Source organism: Serinus canaria, chromosome 1 (genome assembly GCF_022539315.1).
Source record: "Serinus canaria isolate serCan28SL12 chromosome 1, serCan2020, whole genome shotgun sequence".
Taxonomy (NCBI): domain Eukaryota; kingdom Metazoa; phylum Chordata; class Aves; order Passeriformes; family Fringillidae; genus Serinus; species Serinus canaria.
Genome location: NC_066313.1, coordinates 74,096,062 through 74,107,978, shown reverse-complemented (window position 1 = coordinate 74,107,978; position 11,917 = coordinate 74,096,062). Strand labels below are relative to the sequence as shown.

Below are 11,917 nucleotides of genomic sequence, written 5' to 3'. Positions count from 1 at the left end.
TCCCCTCATGAGGAAGCTGTAACTGCAATGGGGTCTCCCCTCAGTCTCCTCCAGGCTGAACAGACCAAGTGACCTCAGCTGCTCCTCATGTGTCTTCCCTTCTAGGCCCTTCATCCTGATGGACTTCCTTTGGACACCCTCTTCATGTGTTTCTCATATTGTTGCACTCAAAACTGCACACAATATTCGAGGTGACTGCAGAGCAGGCTGGGACAGTCACCTCCCTATATTGCAAACCAATATAGCTGAAATATAAAAACACTTTCAAAAGGATTAATAAAAATTAGGCTGGTTTCCAAAACAAATTCCTTCAGAAGTCTTGAGTTTGACATGAAAAGGTGGATGACAAAGTCTACGCCAATGTTCAAAGTGCTGGAAAGACAGAAAACTAAGGAATTTCTCCTGAGTTGCTGCTGGTAATATATAGTAACATAAGAGGGCGGCAATTAGCAAGGAATGACTCTCGTTGCTTCAGAGACCATGAACTGAATAAGGTGGCATTTGGTGGAGATAGTTACATCTGTGGAAGACCCAGGTTTCCTTACTGATACAACTGATAGATACAATTTCATTAATGATCTCAATTCCAAAACCACCCTAACAAAAGTTTCCTGATCCAGGAAGAATATAAAAGCAATATAGCAGACTGAACTGAGCAGACAATCACTGTTACAATATAGAAGCAATATAGCAGATTGTTGTGTTGCATGCACAATCTAGTATGAACATAAAGGAGGAGGTGAGAGACGATGGTTACACAGAGGTAGTATTCTCAGGACTACTTCTTGTAAGAGGTTTCTCTAGTCCTTGTGCCTCATTTTTGTTCTCACCTATGTACACCCCTGTCAGGAACTTAGCTGTGATGGAGTTAATTGAAATAGTAGAGTACATCTGCTTAGCATGGGATTCTTGTTCATGTAGGCTCATCTTTTGGGAATTTCACATTTGGATTGGTGTTCACAGGGGAGGGCTGTGGGGAAATTCCTTTATCTGCCTTCCTTAACAGTAAATGGAAACAGAAAGGCTCCTACAGGCCACAGATCAGCATAAGAACTTAATTTACATGCTGTAAACTTGCACTTGGAAAAGCTGATCTTTGTCATTAGACTTGAAAGGGAGTGTGAGTGTCCAGTCTTGTCTAGGGCAAGGAAGTAAAATATTGAATTTATGAAAACATGCCCTTATTAAAACATGTATTTTTTTTTTTTTAGGGCATAGAATATGCTTCAATTAAAATGCTACTCTGAAAATCAATAAAATTTGTTTCAAATATTGAGCTGCTGTTGTTTTTCTGAAATAAAGAATTTTATTTTGAAAATACATGAAAAACATTAACATTCATGAATTCTTCCTGTTTCTTGATTGAAGCAATTTCTGAAATTCAGTCTATTTGCATAACTAGTTTTGACTTCCCTGAAACTGGTTTTGGTTTACCTATCATTAATTACATATATTTTTCCGAGCTCAACTCAAATTTCAAACCTCTGTGATACCAGGAAGCTATTTTGTTTCTCTTGATTTTGTTTCTCTGATTTTTTAAACTGTGAAAAATACCATTGACAAAGTGCTGTGCCATCACTGAATGTGTTTGTTCTTGCTTTGTCTGCCAAAACACTGAACAAGCAAAGCTTGCACTTCCAAGCACTTTAACCAGAATTTAGAGCATGTATGAGTGCAGCCTTACCTCTGCCTCCTGCAGCAGACGTCTCCATACTCTTCCTTCCTAAGAGGATGTTTCCATCTCTCAACACATTCAAGTGGCGGCTCCGGGCCGGGCCACTCTCAACATTCAAGCCACTGACAACAGAACAGGCCTCATGCAGAATTTTACAAGTTCATGTAAGCCATTGGTCTGTGATGCCATCTAGCATCCTCTTTTGCCCACCTATCTGCAGGCTGTTCTAACCACGACAGTGAAAAAGTGCAATGCAGTTGTTAGAAAAAGAACAAATATCTAATGTATGTCATTAAAAATTCATCTAGAGGTAGTTAAGTTATAAAATCCAAGTACTTGCTTGTGTGACCTTTCTATTGCTGCCATTGCATCAATGGTTTCAGTGTCTTTGCAGACATTTCTCTATAGTTAAGTTGAATGCCCTCCGAGTTTGGAAGAAAGGAAGATAAATGAGCTGGCCATCTCAGTAAAATCCAGCTAGACTTGTTATATAAAGAGAAACTTTCAAGAGAAACTGTTTTATTGAAGATAAAAAAGATTTAATTTGAAAAGAGTCTGAAGCACCAAAACTTGAAAATAAAATTTTTTGAAGTACATAGAGCATCATCTATTCAAGCTACTTAATTGTGGCTGGTGGCATTTGTTGGATTGAAGGAGGTGACATGACGCAAAAGGGTTAGGAGAGTGATTCATTCTACTGTTCTTTTAAATATTTTGTTTTCCCGTGATAAAAATACATAGATTATTTCCTCAGGTAAACTGAGCGATGGAAAGTTTGAACAAATGGAAGTATAATAGGTATTTGTCAAGGTTTAACCCCAGCCAGCAACTAAGCTTGTTTGAAAATTGAAAAATGTGCCATGGTGGGAACTGGCAGGAAGGAAAAGATTAAATGAACTAAGAATTTGGCTAGACTCATTATTATACTTGCACCATTCAGCTTTCCACCAGAGTTAATGATTACTTGTATGCGTCACTTTGAGAATACTGTAGGAGAGAGGTTACTGAAGAGTCTGTTTCTCTGTTCCCAAAACAGGTTGTCCACTGCCCTCTCAAATTAAAACATCTTGTACTACACGTGTAGTAATCCTCCATACTACAAAATAGACAACTTTTTCACTTAACACATTGCATCAGTGCTCTGGGGGCACTGCCAGGCCTGGCTGTCCCTGCCCAGCCTCCCTCAGTGCCCAGTACCTCTGCTACTCAGGCCATTTCCCAAATAGCCATTGCCAAGATATCATCATATTTCACCCCACAATCAGAATACTCTCATTTTTCCACTCTCCGGTTGCCCTCCAGGTACTCCTCCATGAGCCTCACAAATACCTTGCAATGCTTTTGGTCCTCTCTAGTAAATCCACACATGTTTTAGGAGAGCACTTTTGTCACCAAGGTATATAAGGGTAGAACTCAGCACTAATGTGGGTTAAAGAATACCCACCCTTGCCAAGTGAGGCTGTACCACTTACAGCAAGTAATTAAAGATTAATCAAGCTCTGGAACAAATTAAGAGTAAAAGAATGAAAGGGTGAGAACCACCCCTTCAGCATAAAAATCTTGGTTATAGCTCTCATCCAAGGCCTGCTTGTATATTTTGTATTAAACCGCTACTAGAATAAGCAACCAAAATCCACATTTCTGCACACTTCATATACCACTCCCCTCATCACTGAAGAGCCTTTCCAGCATTTTTGCACACAGTTAGCATTTACTTTGATATAAAAACCACTTTCATAGTAAGAGAGATCCTTAGAAGGCATGCTGAACAGACTGTGGTGTTGTCATTAGGGCATTCTAAGAGCATGGGGTATAAAATTTTTTGGGCACCAAGGGCCTGCACTTGTTCATCTTGCTGTCTGAGTGCTCCAACTATTCACATAAAATGCTTATCAACTTGTATTGCATATTTGCCTCTAGGCCTGATCCATAGAGGCTATGACTGTCACACTGCAGGTTTTCAAAGTATTCTCTTTATTAAGGTTTACCATACTAAAGCCTTCACAAAGCATCTTCTTCTGGCAATGCCTGCTTTAGTAGCCCAACAGATGCATATCTACAGAAGCAAAAGTCTTTAGTACTGAGGACTGGATGTCCACATTTGATGTATGTTCAGGTTTTCCTTCATACTAGCCTTATCCTTTGGATTGAGCACCCATTAGTGACTGAAGCATGCTGAAGTACCCTTGGAGCATCAAAAACGGAAGCACCTGAATGATTACCTCTTTTCTTAAAGCTGGTGTTCACAGCATATGTGCCCACGTCTACACTGTTGCAACAGAATTTCATGATTCAGTAAGGTAAGTTGGTGTGTCAGTAAGTCTGTACTTTGGAAAACACAGTGGTGTATCCCATGCCAAATGGAATTTCTAAATGAAGATTAGGTGTTCTAAGAGTCTAATGATTACTTCCATCACTGAATTTGCCAGCATAATTTGTATTAAATACAAACTGTTTGAAATTTTCCTTGTGGCCACAAAGGCTGCACAGCATTTATGGAAAAACACAATTCAAAACCCTTACAGGGAAGAGGAAACAAATCAGAAAGATTTGAGGTAATCTGTAACTGTTGGAATTATTCTATCTGCATGATACAATACATATTTTCATTGAAAATAGCAACTTCACCTTTCATTACTTCGTTTAAGATACCTGCAGGAAAGCATATTCCCAGCCTTATCCTGGTACTGGAACATGGTGTTTTCCTGCAAACGTCAGAAAACTCTCATGAAAGCTTCTCACCTTCTCCCGTTGGAGATTATCACTATGCTCTCGGTCCCTCGGGCTTCCCTCCACCTCGGCAGGCAGGAGAGTCTCTGCAGCCCCACAAACCCCTTTCCAGCTCGGTGGGTAGTCAGGATGCTGCAGATCCCGAGACCCCGCTCCAGCTCGGCGGGCAGATGGGATCCTGCAGCTCCTCAAGACCCCTTATCCATCCCGGTGGGCAGGCGGGCTCCTGCCCCCGCCCCAACGCTGCCCTGCCGCGCCGTCCGCCCCGCGCCGGCGGGGACTCCCCATCGCGCTGAGAAGTTCGCTGCTCCACAGGTTTAAACGTGTCGTGTTCTGCGACTGCGTGGCAAAACGTGCCTTGAATTTCCAAAGGCAGCCTTTCCAAAGCTTGTTGTAACTTCCCTTACATTTTACAAAAAGGGAGAGGAAAGGCTGCTTCTCGGTCGGAGAGGCTCGGGACCGGATCAGGACAAAGGACATCCCGCCTGGGCATCAACATCTGCCGGGCAGGTTCTCAAGGAGCGAGAGTCGGCGAGCAGCGGGGGAGCCCTCGCCTGCCTCGGCCGCCCACCCCTCCGCAGCCGCAACCCGCGGGCGGCCTCGGGGCAGCGGGGCCGGCGCGGGACGGGCCCGGCAGAGGCCGGGGGGCGCAGCCGCCGCCTGCCGCGGCACCGCCGGTAACGGCCGGGGCGGGAGCGGCCGCAGTCCCGCCGCCCCTCCGCCCCTCCGCGCCCTGCGGCGCCCGCCGGGACCCGCGGAGCTGCAGCCGGAGGTGAGCAGGGGTCTCCCTTTCTCCCCCCAACCCCGGGCGAAGGAGGGTGGCATGAGGCAGAGTCCGGAGGGGCCTCTCCCCTGGGGCAGGCGGGAGGGAGCGGCGAGGCGGCCGCTTTCCGAAGCGGAGCCGGAGGTTTTGGCAGGCAGATGGAGCCCGGCTCAGGGCCTCCCGCAGGCCCGGCCGTGCTCGGCCCCCTCCCGAAGCGCCGGCTCCGGGCCTGGCCGGCGGACACCGCCGCGGGGAAGCGCCGCTTTTCCCCCGTGCCGCCCGACCCGGAGAGGAGGGGTGGCCGGGGGAGCAAGCGGTGCCATCCTTGACCGAGGAGGCCTCGAGGGCGGGTGATGACCCTAAATTCCTCATGGGCACAGCTCCCACAATAGAGGAAATCCGGCAGAAAGAAAAGGAAAAAAAAATTCGAAAAGGACCGCCTCCGTCCGTCCGTACTTTTTCTGTCTCCACGAGATGGAGCGGCTTGTGCCTCTTTTCAACTTCGTGGTGCCCCTCCCATCCCTGGCAGTGTTCAAGGCCGGGTTAGATGGGGCTCCGAGTGACGAGTGACGTGGTCTACTAAATGGTGACCCTGCCCATGGCAGCTGGTTGGAACTAGATGGTCTTTAAGGTGCATGCCAACAAAGACCATTATATGATGGATAGATGATGTACCGCTGCAAAGTGACATTCAGTTAAAGCAGGTTTAGTTGGAGCAGCATGCAAATCGGTATGGATATTCCTGACTAGATACATTGGTTGAAGAGAATAAGCTGTCCTCAGGCGTGGTTTACTTTGCTGGCTTTAAAAAATGTTTGGTTATTTTTTTCTAATTACACCCATGCATCTGTCAGTGAAAGACCCTTGTTTAATGTGTGCTTTTTCAGGCTTCTTCTGCTTGACGCATGAAGTGGTAGCTTTCAAAATTCACTTGGTTTTTATGTAAAGAAATTTCTCCTATGTCAAATAGATACACCACATATTTGGCTTAGATTTTTGGGAGTTATATTTTATTATGTGTAATCTGGAAGATCTATATTTGATATACATCAAAAAGAAGTAAATAGATTTCTTTGAAGATTTGCTGGAGACTGTGTAAAAGGAGGTGGCAAAAATTTAATTCTTGCAGAAGAGGACTGCAATGTTGCAAACAGGCACACAGTGTCTTTTCTAAATTAAAAACAAGTGGAGTGGTAAGTGACGGAAGAATCTAAATGGAACTGAACCTTGGGTGTGTGACCAGTAGGCTTAAGGTTCAAGGTCCAAAAAGCAACAACCTACATAGAAATCTGCATAAAACTAAGAGCTTGTCATTTGTGAGGGTGCTTGTGTTGGTGCATGTAGCAATATTGCTGGTATTTTTGTGGAAGTAGTTCTATATTGTGATTACTGGTAGACATGTTACTGTTTATATTGGAGAGGGCAATGTTAAAAGTGCAGAGGAGAGGTGAGGTTCATCGCAAGTTCCTAGGAGGCAAATGGAGGGAAATATAAGGGGGAGTATGAACTATGTGGAGGAGCTGAAAGGGGACAGAGGAGGTCTAACATGATTGGGATCTACATGGTCTATGAGAAGAAGGTGAACGAGCTGGGCTTATTTAGTGTGATGAAGAGAAAGAAAAGGGGCCCTCTAGTAGTGGCCTACAGTTACTTGAACAATGGTGGCAAAAAATATTCAAACCATTTTTTAATCTTGGTAATAGCATATACTCAGTGAGACATTAAGAAAAATTTTTTCATCAGGAGGAGAGCACAGACATGCAACAGGTTGTACAGGGAGGTCATGGATTGTCTGTTCATCTTAAATGCCACAGGTGATGTGAACTAGTGTGCGGCAGAAATTTGGACTGGACGATGATCACCAGAGGTCCCTTGAAAACATCTCTGTGAGTCTATAATGCATGATGTAGAGGAATCTATGGAATGGAGTGTATGATCAGATATATACGGTGTGACTGTTCTAGGAAAGGTATGTATGTAGGAATGACCAAGAGGATGAGAAACTAAAATATGTGTGGAAGGGACTGAAAAGTTAGGGAGGTATAAATGTGGAACATGGCAGTAAGGCAGACTTAGCTAGGGGACTGAAATATTAAGAAATGGTAACAGGAAGAGCAGGTTTTTGGAGAAGAGTGGAATAAGGTAATTTTATATGATGGAGGAGAAGGATGCTCCTTCTTAGAAATACTGAAGCAACTGAGCAGGAGCAAGGGAAAGAGCAAACTGGGGAGCACTGGGGATTGAGGTGGGGCAGAGATATAGGCAGGAGTTGTTGGTTGCGTTGAAGAAAAGTATTTGGCCATGGATGGTAAAATAGGTGATGTATGCAAGGCATGAGGTGCTTCATGGGGCTGAAGTGTTTGAGCTTGGTAGAATGAGACAGGAATGACAGATGTGGTGAGGTTGTAGAGTTGTATGGTTGCAGGATTGGGTCTGGTGTGTGCTGACACCAGGCAGAGATGTGTTGATTTGGTGAGTGACAGAGCATGTGGAAGCGGCCTGCAAAGTGTGTGACTGTGTTAAGGTGAAGAAGGTGTTTGCAAGCACCTGACAGATGTGTGGGCATTGAGAGGGGTACAGAGTTGCACTGGAGAGATTGCATAGAGCTACCAGCTGAGGCACATAAGGGTGCAGCAGCATGAAGATGTACAGAGAAACGATGTATTTATGAATGCTGATGGTGGGGAGGTGACAGGTGTTGTCACATCTGGGAGAAAGTTGAGTAGACAAGGCTGGAGAAAGGCACAGGACTGCACAGCGGTAGAGGAGCGTAAGTCAGGACAGCACAGGAGTGAGAGGTGTTGTAGTCAGGAGCAGCACGGAGGAGGCACAGGATAGGGAGGCACGATGATGCAGTGAACGTGCGAGCAGGATGCCGTGCACAGACTTCGAAGAAGTGAAGGACATGTGGAGAAAGAAAGTGTATGCTGTGTAGCTGTGTCAAGGATGCATAAACATAAGAGCGGAGCCGAGGATACGTTTGTTGATGCGAGTAGCGTGTGAAGATGGTAAAGGGTGCGCTGCGTGCGGGGCAGCAGGAGCACCGGGACTCGCGGGAGAGAGTTCCCGAGCGCGGCGCTGCCAGGAGGCTGTGGAGGCGTCGCGGGAGGAGGATGCCGGGAGGGAGGACGGGATTTGTGCCGAGCACGGAGCCGAAGGGCCGTGGGGCGGGGAGCGGCGGGGCGGGCGGGAGGCGGCACAGCCCGGCGTCACTGCCGCCTCCCGTCGCGCAGGCCGGGGCTGCTATAGCGACGCGGAGGACGCCGGCGCCGAGCGGAGCCGCAGGGACGGAGCCCGGACATGGTGAGCGCCGGGACGGGCGGGCGGCGGGGCGGGGAGCGCCGGCCGGGGCTGAGCTGTGTCTCTCTCCCTCAGCCCTTCTCCCAGCGCACTTATCACCCACCGGCAACCGGGCCCGGCGCGGGGCCGGCGGCGTTTCCCGCATTCCAGTTCCGCGTGCGGCACGAGAACCCGGACTGGCGGCGGCTGAGCACCGTGGACGTGGAGCGGGTGTCGCGGGAGGGGGACGTGGCAGTCCTGCAGGCGCACCTAGAGCATGTCACCTTCTGCAATGCCGAGCGGGAGTGCTGTCCGCACTGCCAGGGCCCCGCAGACCCGCTGCTGCTGAAGCTGCTGCGCCTGGCGCAGCTCTCTACCGAGTACCTGCTGCACTCCCAGGAGTACCTCAGCGCCCAGCTCGGCAGCCTGGAAGAGGCCCTGAGAGAGACACAGGCCCAGCGTGACCAGCTGGCCAAGGAGGTGGGCCAGCGCTCGCAGGAGATCCAGGGGCTTAAGGAGGAATGCCGGCGGAGAAAGAAGATGATCAGCACCCAGCAGATGATGCTGGAGGCACGAGCCAACTACCACCAGGTGAGAGGAGAGGGCCTGGTGGCCCAGTCACCCACACCTTGTCAGCTCTGAGTCTGTTGGAATGGGCAGCAGAACAGCCCCACTCTGCTGGGGTGCAGTTCCTTGCTGGGTGGAAGGCTGGAACTGCAAGGACCAGTGACCTTGCAAAAGGAAGTGCATTGCTGGTACTTGTTTTCCATCTGTGTTTCAGAGACTCTTGGGAGAATGCTACAGCATCTTTAACAAATCCTCTTTTTACTAACAGGTGCTCTTTACTCTTGGATTCGATTTAGATGCACCTGAAATGTCAGATACACACACATTCAAAACCTATGATAAACATGTTATGACTTTGTTGTGTTGCTGTCTTTCCTTGTCTGCCAGCTGCGTGGTCAGAAAACACACAGGGCAAATGCATTGGAACAGATGCTGAGCAGTAATGCACTGTCTGCGAGAAGTCACTGTCCTGCATTGATGTTCTCCAGGCACAAAGTTTCTGCTTGTGTGTGTGACTCAGAGGTGACTTAGGCAAGATGGTAAAGAGCTTCAGTGAGTTACCTCAGCTCTAAATCCGCAACAGTCTGTTCCCAAAGAGTCTTCCTTAAGAACCTTAATACACAGCTCTTCTGACTGACAGTGTCATGGCACTCTGTTTATATTGGGAGGGGGGTTTTGTGTCACTACAGTGGTGTGGTAGTTTGAGTGTTTTTCAGCATTAGCATTTTCAGGTTTTAGGATTGCAAATTTTGGCTTCAAATATAATCTGAATTCTAAAGGGTACACCGGACACAGACTTGACATGATTTCAGGCTATCCCTGTATGTTTAAAGTTACAGGCAAAGTTCAATTTTTAAGACATCAGCTAAGTTGGCTCAAGTGGTTCTGTAAGGGAAAAGGTACCTTATGCCCCAAGAGTAGAACTATACATGAGGCAAGGTTCATGCATTCAAGTGTTAGTCTCGAGGACAAGCTGTTGATATGGTATTATGAAAAAAAAAACCTTTATGCTACTCACAAAGCAGTTTGTCCTGTGTTGCAAAAGATAAATGTGTCATTTTATGTGTAAACTTAAATAGTTCTCATACTGTGATTGCCAAATGTTATCAATTTTTCCATCAATATTTGTAGTGTGCACCTGCCTCTGTGGAAGCTGAAAAACATGGTAGTGAACTTGTCTAATTGCTAATCTGTTCAATGGCATTTGCAGTAAAACAGAGATGGAAATCTATTTCCCATTTGTAATTTGATTTCATATAAAGTACATTTCTGATCTCCCCTCCCCCTTTTCATTCTTCTGTTTCTTTTCTCTAGAAGTAATTTAAGTTCACATGAGAAAAATTAGTTCAGGGAATGATGTTGAACAATACCTGAAGTTCCTACACTGTGTTCAGGATTCTGAGTTTGAATGCCAGAATAAATTAAACTCTTCCCAGTTTTTGTAAATGCTGGGTAGCAGTGTGATCAGTAAACAGTAGCTCTGTGCATGAACTTGGTTTCCAGATAATGGGGCTTTTCTGGTGTTCTGAGAGGGTAGTTCAGATTCCATCCCCTCAAAGTCGGATGTTTTGCAAATAAGCCTGTTACTTGTTTACAAATAAGCCCTTTTTAGCAGAGTTGCACTTTACAGCTAATGTAAATGTTTTAAAATTCAGATGTAATGCCTTTAATCCAAGATCAATATAAGTTTAACCATGAAATGCTACTATTAAATGGTGCTGATGCCTACAATTCATAAATTTAAGTCTTGTTGGTCAGTACCTTCATGTGAGTAATACAAATTTAATTTTATATAATATTTTAAACTATTTAAATTCTTTGTTCTGAAATCTTACATTCTCATGTACAATGTGGGCATAATGTGGGCATGTTGTAGTTAACACTGAAAAGTAGTTCCAAGAAAAGTGTTGCATAATTCAAAACCTAAATATTCCTATGTTAATCCTGTCTCCTGCAGTAAGAGCTTTCTTTCACTACCAGCAAGTCAAACTGACATGAAGTTTGTGCTTGAATGGATAACATTATTTCACAGCCAATTTAGTTCTGTAAATCATGTGCAATCTGTTACACTCTAAGCTCCCTCTTGCTTGGCAGTAATGCTTTGCTGCCATATTATATCACTTTGTTTTGGTTTTATATTAGGTCTTGCATTTGCTCTACAAAATTTGTCTTAATTATTCATGGCTTTAGTGTTTGCTGAAAAGTGTATTTTATAGGATACCCAACTACCAGTGGCAGCATTTTAAATATAATTTGAAATTTGGGTATCTCACATAATCACAGAATCATTTAGCTTGGAAAAGACCTCTGAGATCATCAAGTCCAACCTTTGGCTGATCAGCATCTTCTCAACTAGACCATGGCACTAAGTGCAGTGTTCATTTATTTCTTGAACACCTTCAGGATGGTGACTCCACCACCTCCCTTGGTAGTCCAATGTTTAACCACCCTTTTAATGAAGAAATTCCTTCTGTTGTCCAGCCTGAACCTTCCCTGTCACAGCTTGAGGCTAAGTCCTCTTGTCCTGTCATTTGTTGCCCAGGAGAAGGGGCTGACCCCTGTGTAACTACACCCTCCTTTCAGGCAGTTGTAAAGAGTCATAAGATCTGAGCCTCCTTTTCTGCAGGCTGAACACCTCCAGCCCCCTCAACTGTTCCTGGTAGGTCTTACCCTCCAGACCCTTCCCCAGTTCCATTGCCCTTCTTTGGACATGCTCCAGCAGCTTAATGTCCTTCTTGTAGTGAGGGCTCCAGAACTGGACACAGATTTGAGGTATGGCCTCACCAAGACTGAGGACAGAGGAACAATCACTGCTCTGGTCCTGCTGACCACACTACTGCTGATACAAGCCAGGATGCCAGTGGCCTTCTTGGCCACCTGAGCACACACTGGCTCATCTTCAG

The 11,917-nt window shown here is 46.0% G+C and overlaps 1 protein-coding gene across 1 annotated transcript in view; it reads left to right on the top strand.

Annotated features, from left to right (window-relative positions):
- The first annotated feature begins 5,087 nt into the window (after positions 1 to 5,087).
- DZIP1 (DAZ interacting zinc finger protein 1) overlaps positions 5,088 to 11,917 on the top strand; it is a 38,677-nt gene continuing 31,847 nt past the window's right edge. Inside the window, exons 1-4 of the mRNA XM_050974108.1 lie at positions 5,088 to 5,177; positions 6,983 to 7,054; positions 8,402 to 8,471; positions 8,544 to 9,038. Of these exons, the coding sequence (XP_050830065.1) occupies positions 8,469 to 8,471; positions 8,544 to 9,038 (498 nt within the window). The 5' untranslated portion in view covers positions 5,088 to 5,177; positions 6,983 to 7,054; positions 8,402 to 8,468. The remainder of the gene's footprint in view (positions 5,178 to 6,982; positions 7,055 to 8,401; positions 8,472 to 8,543; positions 9,039 to 11,917) is intronic.